The 21,185-nt window shown below is 38.4% G+C and overlaps 1 protein-coding gene across 1 annotated transcript in view; it reads right to left on the bottom strand.

The window, feature by feature from the left end:
* The window catches only part of TANC2 (tetratricopeptide repeat, ankyrin repeat and coiled-coil containing 2), a 340,845-nt gene that overhangs the window by 56,971 nt on the left and 262,689 nt on the right, over positions 1-21,185 (bottom strand). Inside the window, 3 exon segments of the mRNA XM_049778821.1 lie at positions 3,514-4,121; positions 9,635-9,801; positions 20,451-20,682. Of these exon segments, the coding sequence (XP_049634778.1) occupies positions 3,514-4,121; positions 9,635-9,801; positions 20,451-20,682 (1,007 nt within the window).

Here is a 21,185-nt window from a genome sequence, read left to right as displayed (position 1 = left end):
CTGGCTCTGCTATTTCCTCTTTTCAGTTCCATCCTAAGATTATTGATTTGAGCTAAGCACAAGTTCCTCCCTGGGTGGCCCATTTCTGATGAAGAACAATTTGTGTTTTAACTTCAACAGATTATTCTCATCTCTAATTCCCTTATAGGGTTACTAAGTTCTGGGTGAACAAGTGAGAATTGGAAACTCAGGAAGAGCTATTGCTTTGGGAGAGCTCCCTGACATGAAGATAACTGTGTGGAACTGGCTCGTGAGCTTTCAGAGCAAAGGAGTGGGTCTCCAGAAACTGAAGAGGAAGTGGGAAACAGAGTTGAAAACCAAACAAATAGGAAGTAGAAGGTGAAGACCACAAAGGCGCAAAATTGACTAGAAAGGATCCTGCTAGACAGAACTGCCTGAAATGGAAAGTAATATAATCTCAGTTTCTTTGAAAGACCAGCAGCCTTGGCTTTTGTCCAAAGCATTAAATTCTTATGGAATTCTCATCACATTGACCCAGGGTGGACAGGTGTTTCTCAAGTTCTGAGAGTAATACTTCAGTAACAGAACTGGGTACTGGGTTAAGGCCTGAATTCCAATAGAAATAATGTAAGGAAGCTTACATTTTGGGAATAATTCCTGATTTTGTTTACTATCTCTGTCATTAAGTGATACATGATGATCCCTTAGCAACCAGGGATGTTAGCAATTCACCAGGGACCAGGCTACATGGCATTGGAAGTTAGTAGCGCTTGCTGTGCTTGTCCCTTGCAGTGACCTGTTGCCAAAATGCTCCTCATTAGTAAAGAGCAAGGGGATGAGAAGACTGGAGAGCCATCTCTGCATAGATACCCCATTTTCTCCATTGAGAGTTGTGAGAATAGCACTAATTCAGTGGTGACCTGGCTGTGTTGGACCCCAGTTTTTTTGGACCCCAGTTTTTAATCCCTCTGAGATGGGCAAGATGTTATATTAGCCAGCAAAGTTTCTCTGGAGACTGATTTCAAAGTATTCATCAGGCAATTCTAGATTGGTAAAAAATGTTTGGTTTTCAACTCGATGTATTAAACATCATTAGCAGTTCTAGTAGGATTCATAAATATTTTTGGTGATGACATACAATTCATAGAAGAGACATATTTTACATAGCAAACAATATATGTATATATTGTATACATATATTGGTTTTTGGGTCACACTCGGCAATGCTTAGGGGTTACCCATGGCTCTATGCTCAGAAATTGCTCCTGGTAGGCTCGGGGGATCATATGAGATGCCAGAATTTGAACCACCATCCTTCTGCATGCAAGGCAAACACCCTACCTCCATGCTATCTCTCTGGCCCCATATTGTACTGTTTTAACCTCTATGCCTTAAAATGCTAATAGCAAAAGATAGTTATTGTCTATTCAATTAGCAACAGAATTCAGGCATACCCAAAGGGTATTATTGCAAGGAGAGAGGAAGAACAAAGAACATTTCTTGAATACTTTCTTTGTACTCTGTACTATTCTAGGCATTATACTACATGAACTTATTTAATTCAACAACTCTAGAATTTATTATTCCTTCTAAGCAGGTAAAAAAAAAAAAGACTGCTTCAGAAATGTTATATAAAGTTCTAAAGGTCACAGTTCCTAGAAAAGGTAAGATTTGCGTGCAGGTAACCTGATAGAAAAGTTCACATTCTTTCCACTGAAGCACATTTCCTTTGAAAAGTTTCCCTCTCAGAGAAAATGTCTGCTTTTTCTTCTGGCTTAATATCTTCATCAGAATCTGAAACTAATTTTCGGAATTGGCATGAAGCAGGCTGAGCAGCACTCCCACAAGCACCATGGTGCCTAAGAAGACTCACGAAGAACTGGCCCAAGAGTAACAAGCCTTACTTGGGGGGGGGGGGGAAGGAAAGAGCTCCTGGGCTATGAAACTTTGTTCAGTTTAATTCCCAGCACTGCACATGTAACCCTTAGTACTGTTAAGACCAGCAGAGTGAATGAGTTGCTGAGGACTATTTATAGAAAATAGGAACTCATTTGTTTCTAGGAAATTATAAATGTATCTACTTTGAAAATACTAACTTTACAACAGGATTAATTACTTAGAACAGTTATTGTGGGTGGCCAGAGAAAATATAGTAGGTAGGGCATGTACCTTGCATATTCAGTTCCTGGCTCTCCATATGTTATCTAAGCAACACTAGGAGTAATCCCTGAGAGCAGAGTCAGGACTAAGCTCTAAGCACAACTGCGTGTGGACCCCAAACCAACCAAACTAAAAAGAAAAGTGTGTGCTGGGGTGGGAGAAGAGATAGGATAGTGCAGTTGGGTCACTTGCCTTGCACAGCTGACCCAGGTTCAAATCCTTGCACTATATATGGCCCCTCAATCACTGCCAGGAGTGCTCTCTAAGCAGAGCCAGGATAAACCCTAGCACTGCTGAGTATGCCCCTAGCCCTCCTGGCAACAAAGCAGTTTGGAATGATAGAATATTTCACTAGGATGCTAGAGATCCAGGTGGGAAACAGTTTCACAACTAGTCTGGCTAAAAGCTGAGTCATTTTTGGGTTGTGTGTGGGGAGATGGTATGCACACCCAGTGGAATTCAGGGCTTACTCAGGGATCATTTCTGGCAGTGCTTGGAGGACAATAAATGATGCTGAGGACTGAAATGAAGTTGGCTGTGTGCATGCAAGGAAACAACCATAATCCCTCTACTATTACTCTGGCTACTGAATATTCAGACAAAGCAAATATTCAGACAATAGCAAAATCTCATTCTCGTCCTTTGACTTCTAGAACTATTAACTTTATGACTTTAAGCAAGTTATTAAACATTTTAAGGCATGGAGAATAAAATGGGGACATTGACAGTATTTATCTAACAATAAAATGGTTAGATCAGATATGGTGTCTTGGAATATTTTACACAGTTTCCTACTGGAAATCTTACTTCTGGTGGGCTTTAATGTAGAACTAATTATTGGTGACTTTTATCATAGGTATGGCTTCTAAAGAGCAAACACAATTTAAAAATGAGTCTGCTCTAAGTAAAAAAGATGCATAACATACCAATTCTTTCTGAATATCTGAAGAACATGAAGGTAGGCCATTAAATTGCAGTAAAAATTGCAATTTGAGAGGGAAGACTCTAAATATCTAAATATGTATTTTCCCTTCCCTTGGGAGGGCCATACCCAGATGTTTTCAGGGCTAACTGCTGGCTTTGCACTCAGGAATCACTCAGGGCTCTGGAGACAATATGGGAAGCCAGGGATTGAACCCTGGTTGGCAGCATGAAAGTTAGAGCCCTACCTGCTGTATAATAGCACTGGTCCTCTTTATTCTTTAAATATCATATGGAATTAACATTGTGAGGACACATGTCACTTAACATTATTGAGGCTTTGTCTTAAGAAATAGATGTTTCTTGCATGAAGGCTCAGTAAAGAACATTTCTCATGGTTTTCCACATCCATGCTTCATGCAATGAATATAAGATAAGCTCAACATTGTTTATTACATATCTATGGCTTACCTGGGATCACAGAGAAATTTGGTTTTCTCTCCTTCTTCTCTCCAGATAAGCCATTCTCGAAAAGAAGGATGTACAAACATACGTGTCATATCTCTGCGCTTGATTAGGAACATGGAGAGGTTCTCCATTCTCTGCTGAAAATCTTCCCATTCTAGGGTGCCTTCAATGCTGCCAGCATTAATGGCCTGGAAGATGTGTTCATCAGTCAGTGGATGAAGAGAGGCCACTGCCACATTCAGGAGAGGCATCACCCGGTCAAAAGAAGACTGGGTTGGAAACTTCATATTGCACTGGAGTAAATAAACCTCTGAAAGTGACACAGGAACTACTTTGTAGCTAGAACTCTTTAACACTAGATAACCCTTCTCTATGAGGTCAAATGTGAGTTTCAGATATAAATAGGACCCCTGACTGAGAGTCTTGAGATGAGAACTGAGTTTGCCAAATGTAGTATTGTCCATTTTGCCATTAAGTGAAATATTATTCTGGATCTCGGAGCTGCTGTGTATCCGATGCAGGATGTAAGCCTGCAGGTCCTGGTCTATGGCTTCATTCTCTTCTAGTCGATCCAAAAAAATCCTATGGAAAGGCAGCAGCTTGGTAATTTCCTAAAATAGATGGGTGGGGGGGAGAGAGAGAGGGAAGAAGAGAGAGGAAAAGAGAGACCTTCAGCTTACCCAAACTGTAAACTTATCCAAATAGTAAACTATAAAGTCCACCAACTTAACTTCTGAGTGGTCAGAGGAAAAACATAATCAAATATTGTATCTATAGATGAAAACAAAATCAGTGTTAATCATAGGAGGGACATGGCTTTCCTTAATATTAAGACTTTAAGAATGATTTTTTTGGTTTGTTTTTGGGCCATACCCAACATTGCTCCAGGCTTACTCCTGGCTCTGTGCTCTGGGACCATTCCTGGTAGGATCAGGGGACTATATGTGGTACTGGGATCAAACCAAGGTTGGCTGCATGCAAGACAAATACCCTAGCACTCTGGCCCAAGCCTTTAAGTAAATTTTTAAAAATTTATAAATAAAATTTTAACTGAATCACTGTGAGATTGTACCAACTTGTTTATGATTGAGTTTCAGTCATACAATATAACACACTCTTCACCAATACCCATTTTCTGCTGCCAATGTCCCCAATTTCCCTCCCCCGAGCCTGACTCTGTGGCAGACATTTTTCCCATTCTCTTCATTTTCTTCCTTTTAGACACTGTGGTTTGCAATATTATAACTGAAGGGGTATCATGAATATCACTTTGGGACTCATGAAGATTCTCTTGAAGATTCTTGTGAATTTAATGGTTAATATTCTAGAAAAACATTCTAAAAATAGAGTGTCATAATTCATTGAAGCTTTTTCTAATTGTAAACCATGGCATAATGTCAAAGTATAATTTAATAAGGGTAATGTATAAGGACCCAAAGAATGTCTTATAAAATGTTTCCTTAAGTCCTTTCTTCATAAAACAAATACATTTTAGGGCCCGTGTGGTGGTGCAAGGGATAAAGCGTCTGCCTTGCCTGCGGTAGCCCAAGATGGACCACGATTCGATCCCCCGGCGTCCATATGGTCCCCCAAGCCAGGAGCGATTTCTGAGTGCACAGCCAGGAGTAATTCCTGAGTGTCACCGGGTGTGGCCCCCAAACAAAAAACAAATACATTTTAATGTAAATATCTGAAGATGTCTTAGCCTAATGGAACACTCTGGTAGTGTTGAATATTATACCAGGAGAATGCAATTGCGTTTTGTGGATTCTATTCTTAGGTGTTTCTGGACTATGCCCCTGTAATAGCCCATCTTTCCTGCTCCTTTTTTTCCCCATACTCTATCATATACATGCCCTCACATTCCTTCTTCAGCTACCAACCTCCATCTCTTGCCATTTTAAGCAAAACTTCACAGAAAAGTTTTCTGTTATCTCTAATCCCACATCTCTGTCCTTCTCCACACACTGCAATCATAGTTGAGCTCATTCACTTCACTGAAATGGTTCTTGCATAAAAAATTCACCACCACCTGGTCAAGTCCAGAAACCAAGCCCCAGGTTTCTTCTTCCTCAGCCTCTTAGCCATATCTAGCACCTCTTTCCTTCCTAGATACTGTAGATTCCTTCCATGGTGTGTCCCTCTCATTGCTTTCTCAGCACACTGGATATTCAACTCAGTCTTCCTTGCTGCCATATCTGTCATTTCTCACTCACTCAGAACTCAGGTCTGGCTTTTTTTTTTATTCAGTCACTCACAAACAGTTGATTTGTCCCATGGTTCTAAAGATGACCCACATGCAGATAATGTCTCTCTTTCCACAGCCGAGTCTTTCGGCTGAGGTCACAATGTTTGTCTACTCAATACTTGCATTTGAATGTTTTACAAAATTAATGGGATCAAATTAGAATGAACTTTGCCTACCATCAAATATTCTTTTGTTTTGGGGCCACACCCAGTGGTGCTCAGGGGATCATTTGGAATGCTGGGGATCAAACACAGGTCAGCCAATCACATGCTAGGCAAATCCCCTACCCACTGTGTTATTGCTCCATCAAATATTCTTCCCACCTCACTCACTAATAGCAGAAAATGTTAGTGCTCTATCTTCTTTACTCTACAGTCTACCCAAAACTTGTAAGGCATTCTTGACTTCTTTCTTGCTCACATTCAGCCCATTATCAAGTCCTTTGATGCTCCTTCAAAACATAATCCAAATATGAATTTTTTTTGTCATACCTGGCAGCACTCATCCTTACTCTGTGCTCAGAAATCACTCCTGGCAGGCTTGGGGGACTTACGGGATGCCGAGGATCAAACCCGGGTCATCTGCGTGCAAGGCAAACGCTCTACCCACTGTGCTAATGTTCCGGTTCCCCAAATATGAATTTTTAACTGGAACAATGAAACTCATCAGTAAGTCACCATTCCCAATCTATTGTACTTTTGGTTCCATTAAAAAAATTAAATGCTTTATTTGAGGCCACAGCCACAAAATTGTTCATTGTTAGGTTTCAGTCATAGAATATACACCACCTTTTTCCAGTGTTTGCTTCCATTTTTGATCATCTACATTTTATTATTTATGCAACAATCAGTCAAATAAATTTTGTTCTTTGGGTTAGGGTTAGTGTTAGCACTAGTTTCAGGTTTAGGATTAGAGTTAGAGACAGGTTCTGGGCTAGATGGAGTTAGGGTTTACAGTTAGGGTTAGGTTTAGGGTTAAGTATTAGGGTTATGTTTATTTTATATTTTTGGATTAGGTTCTTCTATTTATTTTTTTATTTAATCATCGTGCTTACAAAAATTTTCATACTGAGGTCTCAGTCATAGAATGCACTACCCTTCACCAATGCAATCTTCCCACCACTAATGTCCCCCATTTCCCTTTCCCACCCCAATCTCCTGCCTGTCTCTCAGACAGGCATTCTGCCTCTCTTCCTCACTATCACTGTCATGGCAGATGTCATCATGGTTAGTGCTATAGTACACTCACAGCTTTTTATGGCAAGCTTTGTGTGTTGTTATCATGGTTAGTGCTATAGCTGCACTCACAGCTTTTTATGGCAAGCTTTGTGTCATAAGCTGGTCCTCCCAGAGGCCCTTGTCTCTATTGTCTCTGAATATTACTGACATACTGTTCTTTATTTTTCTTCTATTCTGCAGATGAGTGAGACTATTCTGTCTATTCCTCTTTTTCTGGCTCTTTTCAGTCAGTATAATAGTCTCCATGTCCATCCATATATAGGCGAATTTCATGACTTTATTTTCCTAATAACTGCGTAATATTCCATTGTGTAAATGTACGACACTTTCTTTAGCCACTCATCTGTTATTGGGCACCTGGGTTGTTTCCAGATTCTGGCTATTGTAAATAGTGCTGTGATAAACATAGGGGTGCAGAGGCAATTTTTGTATTATGTTTTTGTGTTCCTAGGGTATATCCATAGGAGTGGTATAGCTGGATCATATGGGACCTCAATTTCCAGATTTTTTTGGAATAACCATATTGTTTTCTGGAAAGGTTGGACTAGACGACATTCCCACCAGCAGTAAATAAACATTTTATTATATATATACAACATTCAACCAAATAATTTTTTTTTTTTTGGTTTTTGGGCCACACCCGGTGACGCTCTGGGGTACTCCTGGCTATGCGCTCAGAAGTCCCTCCTGGCTTGGGGGACCATATGGGAAGCCGGGGGATCGAACCACGGTCCGTCCAAGGCTAGCGCAGGCAAGGCAGGCACCTTACCTCTAGCGCCACCGCCCGGCCCCCCAAATAAATTTTTTAAAAAGTTGACTCCCATAACTTTATAAGGTCCCTTATAGAAGACTTTCCAAGCCATCAATCAAATTTATCATGTTACTTTCAAAATACTTTTATTCAAAGCATTTAGTCTACCTAAAATTTTAATTTATGTTTAATTATTAAAAACATATTTATTGTTTGTGTTCCTCCTAGAATAAAAGTTTTATGAGGGTAGGGATAGTGCCTGTCTTGTTCTCTGTTGTATTCCCAGCTACTGGAAAAGTTCCTGATATACTTGAAGCACTTATAAAATATTCATCAAAATAATAATCAAATACAAAGGCTCATTCTTCAAAGACTTATGAATTATTTCACTATCACAGCTGGATGTAAAATTTGAAAAAAAACTATTTGAAGGGAATAAGGTATCTGAGAAGTTACTGTAGATCCTGGTGGGTAAAGACATTGAAACGTGGACTTTGTAGATTAATATACACTTTTCCTATTCTTTGGCATAGTAAAAAAATTAAATTAAATCAGTTGCTCTGCCAAGTCAAATTTAAAATAACTTCTAATATTGCATATGGTATTATGTGAAAACATAAAAGAGGATAAAGTCTGCTAAGCATAGATTTAGTAAAACTAGACATAGACTGTGTTCCAAGAATTTCTTCTATATACCTTTAACAATGAAATAACTGCCAGTAATGGCAAGTTATATAATTTTTAGTTGTAAAGATGAATTTCCATATTCATCCACATTCTTTAGCATGAGAAATTTGCTGTGATATTAATGACAAATATCTGCAAGGTGATGACTAAGATTAGAAGTATAATTTCTGGACCAAGAATATACAGAAATAATAGCAAGTGCCTATGAGAGGGAGGAAAATGAGAGTACTCAGGCTATTTTTTGTATTGGGGAAAGGAGGTTGTATTAAAGAAGTTGGGAGGGCTAATAACATGTAAGATTTTAATGCTCATCAAAAAAGGGTGGGAAAAAGGTTAAGAACCCAGCAAACCACTGTGAATGAACAAAGAATGGGAGATATCAACTCATTAAGATTAAGCAGTGCCTAAAATTGGGGTTCAAGGGAGATTCTAGGGTGGGTAGGAGGGAATCTGGGGACAGTGGTGGCAGGGAGTGTACATGGGTGAAGGAATGAATATTGGAACACTGGGTGACTGAAAGTTAAGCAACAATTTTGTTACTGTGTATCTTACAGTGATTCAGTCAAAACAATTACAAGAACAACAACAAAAAAAAAACAAAAAGAATGTGGAGAGGATGAAGTAATTTATCTTTAATTCATGGATCTTTATAGGCCAGTCCACATTCCTAGTGCTATACTGTTAAGTAAATGGTGGGTTAAGAGAATGTAATTTATGAAAATCTTATCTCCCAGTGTCGTAAATTTAATCTAAGTCTATAATACTGTCACTATTTCTTAGATAATGTTGACAGAAGACAATCCACATTCACTATAAGAGTAGCTGTTCAAATAGACGCAGAGGAAGGAACTGTAAAATCCAAACATAAATTGAACTGGATTTTATATAAAGCCGAACAGCAAATTAGACTTAAGGACTCTCCTTATACTACTGTTGATGGGACAAAGTCTAAAAAACTGACTTTCTTTTCAGACCTTTTTTGTTGTTGTTGTTTTGGTGGGCAATGCAAATAGGAATCTGGATTAGGAAGATCATATAGAAAATGCTATTTTGAGATTACCATGCTCTTTGTGAATAACTCTCACCTGCTACTTGAGAACATGGCAGAGTTTTGGAAAGAATCCTAAGAAAAATGAAATCTACAGTACAGTTTAGATACTTCCAAGGTAAATACTTTATGGTCCAAAAGCAAACACATACCTGTAAACTGGTCCTAACTGTTACTATTAGCTTAAGCCAGGAAGGAAATTTTCCAATCATTTTACTCAGAAATGATACAATTGTATCCCCATAATCCGGTTTGTGAAATTCTGCTTCATTTAAGCCATCAATTAGGATGATGAAATCTTCATCTGGAATTTTTCTCTCTAAGACAGAAAAAAACAAATTACTTAATAAAAAGCAAGTGGACAATAAACTCTATATGGATCTCTCCTTTTGATTCTGATATGGGAATCGTTATTAGAAAAGTTCTTGTATATTTACTGAATGCTCAGGGTACATAATTAATTATAAAAAACAATGTTTTTGTAAATTCATTTTGCTTTTTAATGTGTATAAAGGCTTTGTCACAAATATAACAGATTAGTAAATGTTTAATCATCATCACCATTTATCCTATGTCATCAGATGTGAGACTGATAATATGGAAATTCGGAGAATTTATACATGCTATGGAATGAATTATAAATAAGTGAAGAAACTGTTCCACTGTTTTCTTCTATGATAGCATTATAGAGAACAGTATTATATGTTTCTCTGGAAATTAATAAAAAGAACTGAAGACAGAAGTTGTATATAAGATTACATGTAAAAGCATAGTAGAAAGGAAATGATGAATCACTGAGAAAAGGAATCCCAGATGACACATCTGACCTCAGCAAGTTGGATCCCATGATCTACAGCAGCTTCCTAGACTGATCCTAAAGTAGCTTCAGTGAGATCAGACCTTTGTGACTTTCTGAGGGGCAAAGGAGTTGCTTGAGAAAGACAAATGTATGCTCGTCTGGGTTCATTCTCTCCTGGACTCTGCCCTACACTTATGTTGACTCAGCTTATCTTTAGGGCTAGACTGAAGGCTTGACAAGATTTCAGGCTTCCATTTAAATTTAGTGCTGAACTAAACTCCTGAACTACCATAAACAATGAGTGACAAAAAACTCAGGTTAAACAAACATTCAGGTGTCAATGAACTGTGAGTGACAAGCAAAAAGTTTTATAGGTTCTGAAGGGAGGAAAGCAGGGAGGGGGGACCAAAAAGTCATTGAATGTGCATTGTGGAAAACAAGCTGTCGCTGAGGAGGGAAGATGAGTCTGGGGTCAGGAGCAAAAGAACTTCTGTATATAAATGGGTAGTGCAAATGATTTTGAAGAGCAAGAATATTCAGGGCTCTAGATACTTTGATTTCATAGTTGATTTTTACATGAATAATAAACTTTCATATCTTCCCCTAAAGAACAATCTTTCTGTAAAGGAATGGAATTTCAATATCCTAATTACTACTTGCTCTCAAATTATAAAGAGCTTTAATTACTTTCATTTGATGACTTTTTAGGAAAATGAACTATGAATTCATATATATTAACAAATATTATTAATGAAACGGCATTTTAGATAATATCACACCATGAAAAGTATTAATTCCTTTAGGGAATACAAAGAGCTTAGAAACAAAGGGGAATTAATTGGGATTTACCCATATTACTGGACACTCTTATTTTCTAGATTTTTGAAGACCTCTGCTCCCCTAAGTATATTGAGGCACAACTGGTTCTTTATTTTGGGGGTAGGCCCATATGGGATGCTGGGGACTGAACCTGGATTAGCCACATGCAAGGCAAAAATCCTTTCACTGTTCTGCTATTCTGATCCCTGGTTCTTATTTCTCTAGTAGAATTTTCTATTTCCATTCTGCCTGGTGGGTATGCCAGACTGTTACTGAACACCACCCCTGATCACTGCCCTGCTCATGTGCAGAAATTCAGTCCTGGTCTAGGACAGCATACTGCAACATTTTCAAAAGTAAATTGTTAAGCAGTGCATGAACTGAGATTCACGAAGTGGAACTACTTTTGACTTTTTTTCTTTCAGGTCATTTTAAGTGGTACTCAGTGCTACCCCTTGGCTGTGCTTAGGGATGACTTCCTATAGTGCTGTGGGGGTCATATGGGGTACTAGGGATAGAATCTGGGTCAGCTGAGTGCAAGGTAAGCACAGTACCTGCCATACTCTGTGGCCCCAGAGCTATTTTTTATACAATGGTAACAAGTGTAGAAGTCAGCCCATCAGTCCTCAATCCTACAGCAGAGTTCAAAGTTTGCTACTAGTCTTTAGTGCATCAGCTCTGCTTTTAGAGTGTATGATCTCTTTTCAGTAAACCCTGGTTCTGCTTGCTGAAAGAAAAATATGTGCATGATATTTATATCACAAAATACAGAACATCTCTTCTACTTCATACCATCTTATCATTCCCAGGCGAATCTTCTTCAATAGGCAACCATTATTCTGATTTGCTTCTTTTGATTAAATGTAATATATTTGACAGTGATTTTCTTTGTTGAACATTAATTTGTTCCTTTTTAATACTAAGAAGTATTTTATGTACTTGGTCTCCACACCACACTAGTCTCCTAAGCACCACTAGGAGTGACCCAAGAACACTGCTAGGTGTGACTTAAAAACCCAACAAGTGGAGAAATATTTTATTTAATGACTACACTATCTCTTTAAAGGTCATTTCTGTTGGCCTAAGAGTGGGCAGGATGCTTGTCTGGTGCCTGACTGATTTGGATTTGATCCCTGGTACTGCATATAGTCCTCCAAGCTCTTCTATGAAGGATTCCTGAGCACAGAGGTACAAGTAGAAGTAAGTGCCAAGCACTGCTAGGTGTGTCCTCTCATCCTAAAAAAGTCCTTCATATTATTGATGGATATTTGGGTGGGTTATACTTTTTAACTGCTATAAAGTTTGTTGTTGTTTTGGTCTATATCCAGTGGTGCTGAGTGACCGAAGGCAGTGCCAGGGATCAAACCTGCATTGGTTGCTTAGATGGCAAGTACCTTACCCCCCATACTATCTCTCTGGCCCCATCTATAAACATTCTTATATAAGTCATTTTATAGACATTGTGTTTTCATTTTTCTTTTTTTGATCTTTGCTGCTCAGGGATCTCTTATGGCAGTGCTCAGGGTATCTTAGGTTGGCCTTTTGCAAGGAAGCACCTGCCTGCTGTACTCTCTCTCAGTCCCTTGTGTTTTAATTTTTAAGTAAACACACAGGGATATAATTATTTGGTATATTCAATTTAAAATACTATTTTTATTTTTACTTTCATAAACATATAAATAGATTTACAAAGCTGATGTACTTCTATAATTCCATCAGCAATACATGATAACCATATAGTATATTTACCAGGTTACTTTCATCTGCACAAACATTTGATAATCAATATAAAGCATGTATTTTAGTTGGAGTAAAGTGAGAATTATGGTTTTTCTTTTTCTTTTGGTTTTGGGGCCACATCTGGTGACGTTCAGGGGTTACTCCTGGCTATGCGCTCAGAAATTGCTCCTGGCTTGGGGGACCATATGGGATGCCAGGGGATCGGATTGAGGTCCATCCTTGGTCAGCCACGTGCAAGGCAAATGCCCTACCGCTGCGCCACCTCTCTGGCCCTATTTTTTTTTTAGAATAGTGTAAATCTTTTCTACATTAAAAATAAAAAATCTTTTGTTTACTTTTACAAAATCTTGGGGGCCAGAGTGATAGTACAGTGGGTAGTTTGCCATGCACAGGGGCTGACCTGAGTTTTGATCCCTGGGCATCTCATTGGTCCCTTGAGTATCACTGGATCTGTCCCTCCACCCCCCTCAAAACCAATAAAAAACTGTTTTCCTTCTATTAGTGGTATCTTTTATTGAGCTGACATTTAAAATCTTGGTCAACTAATTTATTATTTTTTATGTGATTAATTATTTTGTTTTATTTTGTTTATGGGCTATCCCCAGCTGTCCTCGGGTCTTACTCCTAGATCTGTAATCAGGAATCATTCCTGTTGGGACTCGTAGGATCATATGGGATGAGTGTTGGAAATTGACATGGGTTGGTTGTGTGAAAGGCAAGTACCCAATCCTCTGTACTATCTCTATAGCCACTTAAGATTGTTTTTACATCCTAAGAAATCTTTATACTATCATAAGGCTGTAAAAATATTTTCATAAGTCTTTCAATTACCTTTACAAAATAACTTTTATTTTTTATTTTATTTTATTTTTGGTTTTTGAGTCACACCCAGCAGCACTCAGGGGTTACTTTGGCAGGCATGGGGGATCACAATGAATGCTGGGATTCGAACCACCTAGATAGACTGCTTGCAAGGCAAATGCCCTACCGCTGTGCTATCTCTCACTTTAGCATCTTTAAGAAACAGCAATTGCTGTGTATGTGTGAATTTATTTATAGATTTTCCACTTATTTCAATTGATTTGTTTATCTGTCCTTATGGAGAATATCATCCTGTAAATGAAATACTGCTAACAACTCAAGTCAGCTCATAAGAGCTCATAAGAGCTGAATGCTAAATCTTTATGAATCAAATTTATTTCTCACCAGCTGACTGTTAAAACATAACTAACATATCAGTGTTTGTCATGATTATTGTAATTTTATATTTAGTCCTTATCGGTAATAAGATACTATTAGTCTTCCAACCTTTTCTGTTTTGAGGTTTTTTTAAAATTACTTGGTCATTTGACATTTGGGCTATATACATGGTAGTACTCACAGTTGTTCCTGGCTCTTTTACTTAGAGATCAGCCCTGGCTGGACTATCTGGCGTGCTAAGAATTGAATTTGAGTTGGCCATGTACAAGACAAGCTCTTTACCTGCTGTACTATTTTTAGGCCCCCTTAAGTTGTCAATATTAAAAGTTAAAGTCTTGTTGGGAGTTTGGGAACCTCCTATTCTATAGATTTAACATATCCCAAATTGTTTTGAGGAGTTTTGAGGAAAAACTCCTATCTACAAGCATAGAGTATCTCTTGCATTTACTAAATTCTTTAAGTTTCAGTCTCTAGTGTTTTGTAGTTTTCACTATGGAGGCTATATATTTAAATATATATTTAAATTTATTTAAATTTTAAATTTAAATTTTTCTCAAATATTTTGATGCTACTTTAAATAGTATTTGATGCAGTTTTCTATTGCTGCACAGTACACCTAGTGTTTACCCAAAATACTAGGGACTTGAATCACCTGGAACAAAAGTTTACATGCTTGGTATCAAGAGATGGGAAGAGTTGAAGATTAGAATAACCCAGAGGAGTACCTATACCTGGCTGTTCCATCTGTTTGTACTGCACAGCATGGTACACATGCTGTGATCACATTGGGTGATCACACTTCTTCCATGGCAGTGCAAGCAAAGGTTTTGGCTGAAGATGGACAATACATGGAATTCATGGTTCTTTCTGACACAATCTCAGATGTTACATAGTACATAATTCTGTACTATTCTGTTGAGGCAGTCACAAGCTTTACTAAGATTCAAGGGGAATAGATCTGTATCCAATTCTGATTGAGACAAATTATAAGAGTTTGCAGTCATTTGTTTATTAACTATTTTTTTGTGTCTCACACATGCAACAAGGCAAGTGCTATACTGCTGAACTATATGCCAACCTTGTATATTGATCTTATAGCTCAAAATTGCACTTACTAGTTCTAGAAGCTCTATTTTTGTACAAAACCTTTTTTTTGCTTCTTTCCATTATTTATACTATTATTTTTTCCTTATCATGCCAACTTGAGACACTCTTAATAAGTGAAATGTTAGATGTCCACAGTGAGAATTAGGTAACATTCTTGTCTCATTATTGACAGGGTATTCAATAGTTCCAGTATGTTTTTGGAGTTGTCCGCTATTAGACTGTTTCCTTCCATTTCTTGTTTGTGCTATGTTTTTGTTGTAGATTATCATAGAAAACTTTACAAGTTTTTGTTGTTTTAAAAAAATAGGGCCTTCCCCAGCAGTGCTTAGGAAACTGGGGCTACTCACTACTGGTGAAACCAGACCCAGAGGTAAAGGTCTGATAGTATGCTCAGGTCCAGATGGTTGGACCTGGCAATGCTTGGGGGACAAGGTGGTACCAGAGATTGAATTTGGGGCCTCAGGAAAAACATGAGGTCTATCTTTTTGAGAAATTTATTTCCCTGGCCCTATACTTACTTTATATAAATATATATTTATATAAAAATATATAGGTTTCCCTCTTTGTTCTACAAATATGAAGTGCTATACTGGCTTCTTTATAAGAGTTAAATTGAATTCCCGCTTAAGTAAGTCAATTAATTAGCCCTTTTCAGAATTATGTTGTTATGGTTATAAGAAAAATGATTTGTAGGCGAGATAGTATGGTGGTAAGGTGTTTGGCTTCCACGCAGAAGGACGGTGGTTCGAACCCTGGCATCCTATATGGTCCCTCGTGTCTGCCAGGGGCGATTTCTGTGCGTAGAGTCAGGAGTAATCCCTGAGCGCTGCCGGGTGTGACCCAAAAAACAAAAACAAATACAACAAAAAATGATTTGTAATTTTCTTTTCTTTTTTTTTTTGCAGGTCTGGGGATAAAAGCTAGGGCACTACACATGCAAGCCCTCTACTACTAAGATACATCCCGCTGGCAATTTTCTTTTCTTAAAAGATCCTATTATATTTGTTATCAGCATGTCTGTCTAATAAAAGTTGAAACAGGTTTCATCTCCATTTTCTGAAAATATTTTTATAACGTTATTTATAAATATTTTTTTTTTTTTTTTTTTTTTTGCATTTTGGGTCACACCCAGCAGCACTCAGAGGCTACTCCTGGCTCTACGCTCAGAAATCGCCCCTGGCAGGCTTGGGGGACCATATAGGATGCTGGATTTGAAACACTGTCCTTCTGCATGCAAGGCAAACACCCTACCACTGTGCTATCTCTCTGGCCCCAGTATATATTTATACTTTTTTTAAAGTTTAATTTTTACAGTTACAAAGCTGTTGATGATTTTCAGTCATATAGTGTACAACACCCTTCACCAGTGCACATTTCCCACCACCAATGTCCCCAGTTTCCTTCCAAGATGATTTATTCTTTAAGTGCTGGATACAGGGAAACCATCTGAGCCTGATTTATTGGAAGATTTATTTTCATTTAAATCACATATTAAGAGGCCAGTGTGATAGTACACAGTATAGGGAACTTGCCTCTAATGTGGCCAACCCAGGTTTGATTTCTAACATCCCATATAGTCCCATAAGCTCTGCCAAGATCTTAAATCCTGAGAGCAGAGCCAGAAATAACAAAAATTGTCAGGTCAGGCCTCCAAACCAAAGATGAATTAAATTAAAAAATACAAATTAAATGTAATAAAAAGGATTGCTTAGCTTTTTTATTTAAGTCACTTTTGAAAAGTCATTATTTATTGAATTTGTCCAATTTAGGTTGCTAAATTTATTAAAAGTTATTCTCAATAATTCCTTATTTTTGAGTTTCTAGAATTTCTATTTAGTTCTATTCAGCTTTAAATTTTGATATTACTTTGAATTTTCTTTCTTTCTTTCTTTTTTTTTTTTTGGTTTTTGGGCCACACCCGTTTGATGCTCAGGGGTTACTCCTGGCTATGCGCTCAGAAATCGCCCCTGGCTTGGGGGGACCATATGGGACACCGGGGGATCGCACCGCGGTCCGTCCACTTGCAAGGCAGACACCTTACCTCTAGCGCCACCTTCCCGGCCCCTGAATTTTCTTTTTTTATATAATTTTTGTTAAGGATTTATTTAACAATACTCTATTTCACTGATGTCTTTTTTGTTTGTTTGTTTGTTTTTGTTTTTTTTTGGGGTCCACACTCAGTGATGCTCAGGGGTTACTCTTGGCTATGTGCTCAGAAATTGCTCCTGGCTTGGGGGACCATATGGGATGCTGGGGATTGAACCCAGGTCTGTCCTGGGTCAGTCGCGTGCAAGGCAAACACCCTACCACTGTGCTATTGCTCTGGCCCCTCACTGATGTCTTTTCTTGAGTTTATTATTATCTATTTTACTGCTTAGGTTGGATTTGTTTAATATATTTTTCTCTAGTTTTTGAGGTTAGAAACCGAAATATTTTGATTTTATATTACTCAGTTTGAAATACTTTAGGATTCCCTTTGTGAATTCTTCTTTGTTGAATGCATTATTTGGAAGTATCTTGTTAAATTTCTAAATGGAGATTTTACTTGTATTTATTTGCTAACTCAATTCCTTTAACTTAAGAAAATATTTTTTAAAAGGTTTTCATTTTTGCAAAAATTTCAGGTTTGTTTTATGACCCAGATTATGGTTCATATGCATTTGAAAAGAACAAACATTCTAGAGCTACAGGATGCTCTATGTCAACTGATTCAAATTAGTTGTAGCATTATTCAAACCTTCTATATTTCTACTTGTCTACTTGTTCTGACAGTTATTGAGAGAGAGAGGTGCTAAAATCTCCAACTAAGATTAACTGCTTATTGAATTCTTTGGTTCTATTAGTTCTTGACTGTATACTTCAAATATTATAAGGGGCATACATATTTATTGTATCTTCCTGATAAATTTGAATTTTTTTCACAAATATAATAACTGATTTTGGCTGGTAGATTGCTCAAGAGGTAGAACACAAGCTCATCTTGTGTAAGGCCCTCCTTTCAATCTTTAGTACCACAAGGCCTTGGACACTGCTAGGCCCAAGTACCAATGGGAGTGCAATCATCATCATCATCATCAAATATTGAATGAAAGTGAAATATAAGCATAAAGTGAAATATAAGAAACTAATATTGACTTAGAGGGACAATGCATTAGTACAGAAGGGCAGGTGCATCAGATTTTTCATGAATGAGGAGGAATTAAAACTTGTTCTTGAAAGATGACTAATATTCTGACAGGCAGAGATATAAAGACAAATTAAGTAATGAAAACCAGAGTAAATATATGGAGGCCGGAGCTCATTGTAAGGGAGTACTTAAGAACTAATGAATATTTTTGTTTATGTGTAAACACAGGCTTCACAGGATAAAAGTGAGTAATAAGGTTGGAACTAAATTGGATACAGACCATCAATCACCTTAAAAGCTAGAGTGGAGCTTAAAGTTAATTCAGTTAACTTCTACTGCCTAGCTGGAGGTTTTCTAAACAGGGAGATTAAAAGATGAGAAGAATGACTTATGAAGCTTCATTTGGAAGCTCTACTAGTAGTTTATTTGAGGGGTAATAAGGGGGGGGCTTTTTGTACTAGTAGTTTTTTTTTGGGAGGGGGTAAGGGGAGTTTTGGGTCACACCCAGCAGTGCTCTGGGATTACTTCTGGCTCTGTGCTCAGAAATTGCTCCTGTCAGGCTCGGGGGACTATATGAAATGCCAGGAATCGAACCTGGGTCCATCTGGGGTTGGTTGGCCTTGTGCAAGGCAAACTCCTTGCCGCTGTGCTATTGTTCTTGCCCCAGTAGATAAACTCTTTTAGAGACTGGGTATAGCTTATCCAGGAATACTATGAATGGGTCAGCGAATTCCTCAGTGCTCAGAGCACGGGAGATCAGCACAGAGTCTCAGGGCAAGTCATGTTCCAACTAGGGAAGTAAGGTTTTTAAATCCCTGTAAGGGATATAATTTCAAAATGATTTTTCTAAGTGTGTTAAAAGTAAAAGATATACTTAACCAAAAAAAAAAAAAATGAAGTAAACCAGGTGTGACGTCAGGGACAGGCGACATGCTTTGGGTGCCAATGGTAAGAATAAGTGACAATTAATGAAAGTGAGAAATATCATGAAACAGAATTAGCCAAAACTTAAAAGTATTGGTGGAGGTCTTGGTGAGAGAGCTCAAAGGACTGGAGCCTATCTCACAAGTGGGAGCCGTGGATTCGATCATGAGCACTACATGCTTCCCTAAGCTTTGCATCAGGAGTAGTCTGCATTACTACTGCATCAAGAGATACTGCTGGGTGTCACCCAGAAACCAAAACCAGCCAAATAAAAATGATGAAGCAACTCTAAGGTTGAATAATCTTTAGAACATTTGTAGCTAATGGGGAATACAGAGGTACAAAGAGAGGTCATAAGAGCTGAGAAGAGAAACTCTAATAGCTAAGTAATCTTTCAGAAGCTGAAAGACTGAATTAGGCGAGTAACTCCAAATAAAGTCCTTAAGAAAGATCTGTAAGGAGGAAGGGGCATAGCTCAGGAACCTCGTGCCCACTCAAACAGCTTCTTTTGTTCCAGCACTGAGAAAGGGACTGAGAGATGTGGAGAGGGCCACAGGGGTGTAACACTGAGCACCAGTGCTCCAGAGGAAACAGAGAGAGCAGCCAGGGATGGAGGGGGCCTGTTTCCTCCTCCCCACACTTTACACAAAGAACTGTGACAGCACGGGTGGCATTCATTTTACCTGAACTGACAGAGTTATGAAAAACATCACATGTCCAGTCACAGAAATTCCACTACACTGAGCAGCAGCCAGGATCTGCCTGATTTATTTGACTTTCATAGAAAGGACTGGAAGCTCTACTGTCTTTAGTATAAGAAAATATGAACTATATTTGGAAATGAGAACTTGCATTTTGATAAAGAAAGGCAGAAATAACAATACTTCCTGCAGGAATTTTATTTTTCAAGAAGTTTTTTTTTTTTTTTTTTTTTTTTTTTTGTGGGGAGGGGCACTCCTGGCAGTGCTCAGAGGTTATTTCAGGTTCTGAGCTCAGGAATCACTCCTGGCAGGCTAGGAGGATGCCAGGGATTGAACCCAGGTCAGCTGCATGCAAGACAAACACCCTACCCACTGTACTATTGTGCTGACCCCTCCAGTGAAATCTTTTATCTAAAACTATATCTTGAAGGACATCAGCTATGGAACATTTAATTTTGGCGATGTGACAGAAATAAATCATATTTTATAGCCTCTGCTACATGAACCTGAGCTCCCAGACCACCTTTCACCTTCCTTCACCTCTTCTGTACCTTTGTGGAGATTCTCCAGGGGCTCCAGGACACCCCTCCGGAAGGAGGCCATGGGGTCTTGGACACAGGAACGCAGGCTCAGCATGCTCTGTAAGTGCGGCTCCCGCAGCAGCTGCTCCCGATAGGCTACCAGCTGCGGTGAGCGGCAAAGCAGCGCAGCAACGTTGTGGACAAATTCTGGCACCAGGCAGGTGTAAGCATTATCTGCTTGGCAGTAATGATAGGCAACCACCTATAGAAGGGAGAGAGAGGAAAGGCAAACAGGCTCAGCAGCAGCCAGAGCAACAGGCAGGGCACTTATAGAATCAAGATCTTCTGCCTCTCTCCTGTCTCCCAAGCTTCCAAGTTAAAGACAAAAACAAACAAAAAAACCCAACAAAAAACAAACAAACAAACAAACAAAAAAACAAACCTAACTCAGAAACCATCACATTTATTTAAGATCAGAAATCTGAGGGTTGGGGACAGGGCTCAGGGGCAGACTGTATTCCTGGAAAGTGTAAGGCCCTGAGGTCTTTTCCTGGAACTACAAAATAGAAATAATCATAAATTTAAATGTAACATCTAAATCACTATGATATATATGCACACAGATCATAGTGTTGTTAAAGTTTGTGAATACACATTAAATTTCCAGTTTGGATTATACGAAACAGAGAGCAAGCATGAGACTAAAGATGTCTATCAAAGTCTCTTATAATCAGAATGGAGCAGAAAAGGAAAGAGTCTGAGCTT

Source organism: Suncus etruscus, chromosome 1, assembly GCF_024139225.1.
Source record: "Suncus etruscus isolate mSunEtr1 chromosome 1, mSunEtr1.pri.cur, whole genome shotgun sequence".
In the NCBI taxonomy this organism is placed as follows: Eukaryota; Metazoa; Chordata; class Mammalia; order Eulipotyphla; family Soricidae; genus Suncus; species Suncus etruscus.
This window is presented reverse-complemented; position numbering and strand designations above follow the sequence as displayed.